Genomic DNA, 2,377 nt, shown 5'->3' with positions numbered 1-2,377 from the left:
TTAACATTCTACTACAGTATGGTTGAAGTTAAGGGTCCAAAAAAGATGATGGTTGATGATGTGTTGGCCTAATAATATTTGTCATTCAGCTGCTGTTACTTTTTTGGGCAAATACACTACTTTAAGCATAATCTTTGCTGCAGTACAGGATCATTTAATCAATAAGTTATTTAGTATTTGAGTTTTAGTCTTAGTTTAAAAGAAACGTTTTACCATGTAACTATTTGTTTTCAACGTCTCATAGAAACCAAGGTGTTTCAGTTTAATTCTGTAGAAAAGCAAAAAAAAATCAATCGGATAATTAATAAACAGATAGATTTTTTAAATATTTATCCATGAAAAACTTTCCTTTTCAATATTGACAAAAATAGAAAATAATCTTAACGGTGACATCGATGTGTTTTTACTGCATATTAAATATTTTTTCTAATGACCTCATAGACATGACATGTTAATGAATTTGTATTAAACATGTTGCATTACCGTATGAAAGTGAAATAATTTAAGGAAAAAATCTAAAAAGAGTAATATGACCATTTATTTTATTCTCAGTTCAGAGAAAACAGTAGATCTGCAAAGACGACGATTTCTTTCAATATATGGTATTTAAAAAACAGGAGGGAATTCAATTTAAACCAATATCCACTTCAGAAGCAACATGGGAAGAGGTTGTGGTGTAGCATCATAAACAGTGAAGTCAGGTCTGCAGCCTCCTGCTTCCTGGACTGTATAACTGTGTGTGTATATATATCTGTGGTCTGATGTTGAACTATAAATGACCAGAGAGGATTTGGATATGCGAGCCCTGTCTGAATAGGGAACAGAATCATTCTCTATGCTGTCGAGTCACCTTTTGACTCCACTTTTCCATGTCTGCCCACTTCAGACTGTTTACTTGAAACTGGAGATGAAGAATTTTTCCCTGCATTCTTTGTAAAAAGGGTCAGCAATTGTCACACTGGCAGAGATAGAGGGAGAAAAAGAGAGAATACCGTTTGAATTTTTTTAACTCAAGGCTAGTTGTTGTTAAAATGCCAACATGGATCAAATAATCTTAATAGCCAGTAACCACAGCGTCTGTTTCATACCAGTTTTTTTTATTTGTCTTTACATGAAAACATGCTTTACTGATAGTGGGACAGTCACAGTACGCGTGGTCATGCTTTTTTTTTTATTTCGTGTATCTGTGTTTGTTGTATTTTAGAACCAGTTTTACTACATTGCAGTATCAACATCCTTGTGTGTATTGTAGGGAACAATACAAGGGCTCTTCAGCTCCACTGCTGTATCCAGCCATTGAGCACAGATTGGCCGTAGACTCCTGGAGACACACAGTCTGGTGTTTCTGTCCAGTTAATGAGCCTGCATATCGTTTTACTCCCATCACTACAATGTGCAGGATGTGGCAAATGTGTTAGGATTTATATGATGATCAAGTATAACCATGCTACATACAGGCTAACACTGAAGGCGCTGACACTACTGTAAGCAGACTCAGAACTATTCACAATCGTAACGTACATAAATATGAACGAGTGCACACAAATGGACGGATGCGCTTGTCCTCATATTAAATGTGCGTTTTGCTTTGTTCTGTTGGACGAAGCCAACGTAACACCCTCTGTTTGCGTCCCTCTGTGCCTCTGCCAGAATAGCTTTGCTTCTTCTCGGACACCGTTGCTAACCAGCGCGTACAGCACAGGGTCCACCACGCAGTTCAGACTGGACAGCGCCAGTGTGCAGGAGAAGAAGAAGTGCATGGTTTGTTCGAACTGGCAATATTTTCCTTCGGGATTTGTGTCATCGCTGTTATAAAACACCAGCGAACGTGTGAGGAGGAGAATGTGATAGGGAGCGAAGCAGATTGAGAAGATGCCAATCACTCCAAAAGAGAGCAGACGGACCTTTCTTTTAGCATGGGTGTTCAGCCCAGGACTCTGGTCTACAGTGGCCAACACTCTCCAGTAGCTCACCGTCAACACCAGTAGAGGGAGCAGGAAGCCAACACCAACCCTGATCAGGTTAAATAGGGCAATAGGTGTCTCCATTGGGTAGGTCTCGTAACAGCGGTCGTTGCCCTTGATGTCATCATGGGCGTCTTTAAGGTTGTCATGGATCAACACCATGATGTGCAAAACCACCACGACTATATAAACTGCCACGCACTGGCCCCAGGCGTAATGTGATGTGCGGTAAAGCTTGGAGCGCAGTGGAAACATGACCACCAGGCATCGATCCACAGAGATGCAGCACAGCAGGTAGATGCTGATGTACATGTTGGAGTAGTAAAAAAACCCTGCCACACTGCAGGACATTACACCCAGCTGCCAGTGGTGGTCCTGGTGGTAGTAGTTAATCCAAAGGGGCATGGTGAATA

General features: G+C 40.7%; 1 protein-coding gene across 1 annotated transcript in view; it reads right to left on the bottom strand.

Moving 5' to 3' along the window:
• Nucleotides 1-1,076: 1,076 nt before the first annotated feature.
• gpr184 (G protein-coupled receptor 184) overlaps nt 1,077-2,377 on the bottom strand; it is a 4,612-nt gene continuing 3,311 nt past the window's right edge. The window contains 2 exon segments of the mRNA XM_025055271.1: nt 1,077-2,373; nt 2,375-2,377. The exon segment at nt 2,375-2,377 is cut by the window's right edge and continues 267 nt beyond it. Coding sequence (XP_024911039.1) covers nt 1,566-2,373; nt 2,375-2,377 — 811 coding nt within the window. The 3' untranslated portion in view covers nt 1,077-1,565.

Source organism: Cynoglossus semilaevis, chromosome 4, assembly GCF_000523025.1.
Source record: "Cynoglossus semilaevis isolate Cse_v1.0 chromosome 4, Cse_v1.0, whole genome shotgun sequence".
Taxonomy (NCBI): Eukaryota; Metazoa; Chordata; class Actinopteri; order Pleuronectiformes; family Cynoglossidae; genus Cynoglossus; species Cynoglossus semilaevis.
The sequence above is the reverse complement of the archived record's forward strand: the minus strand, read 5'-3'. Positions and strand labels throughout refer to the sequence as shown.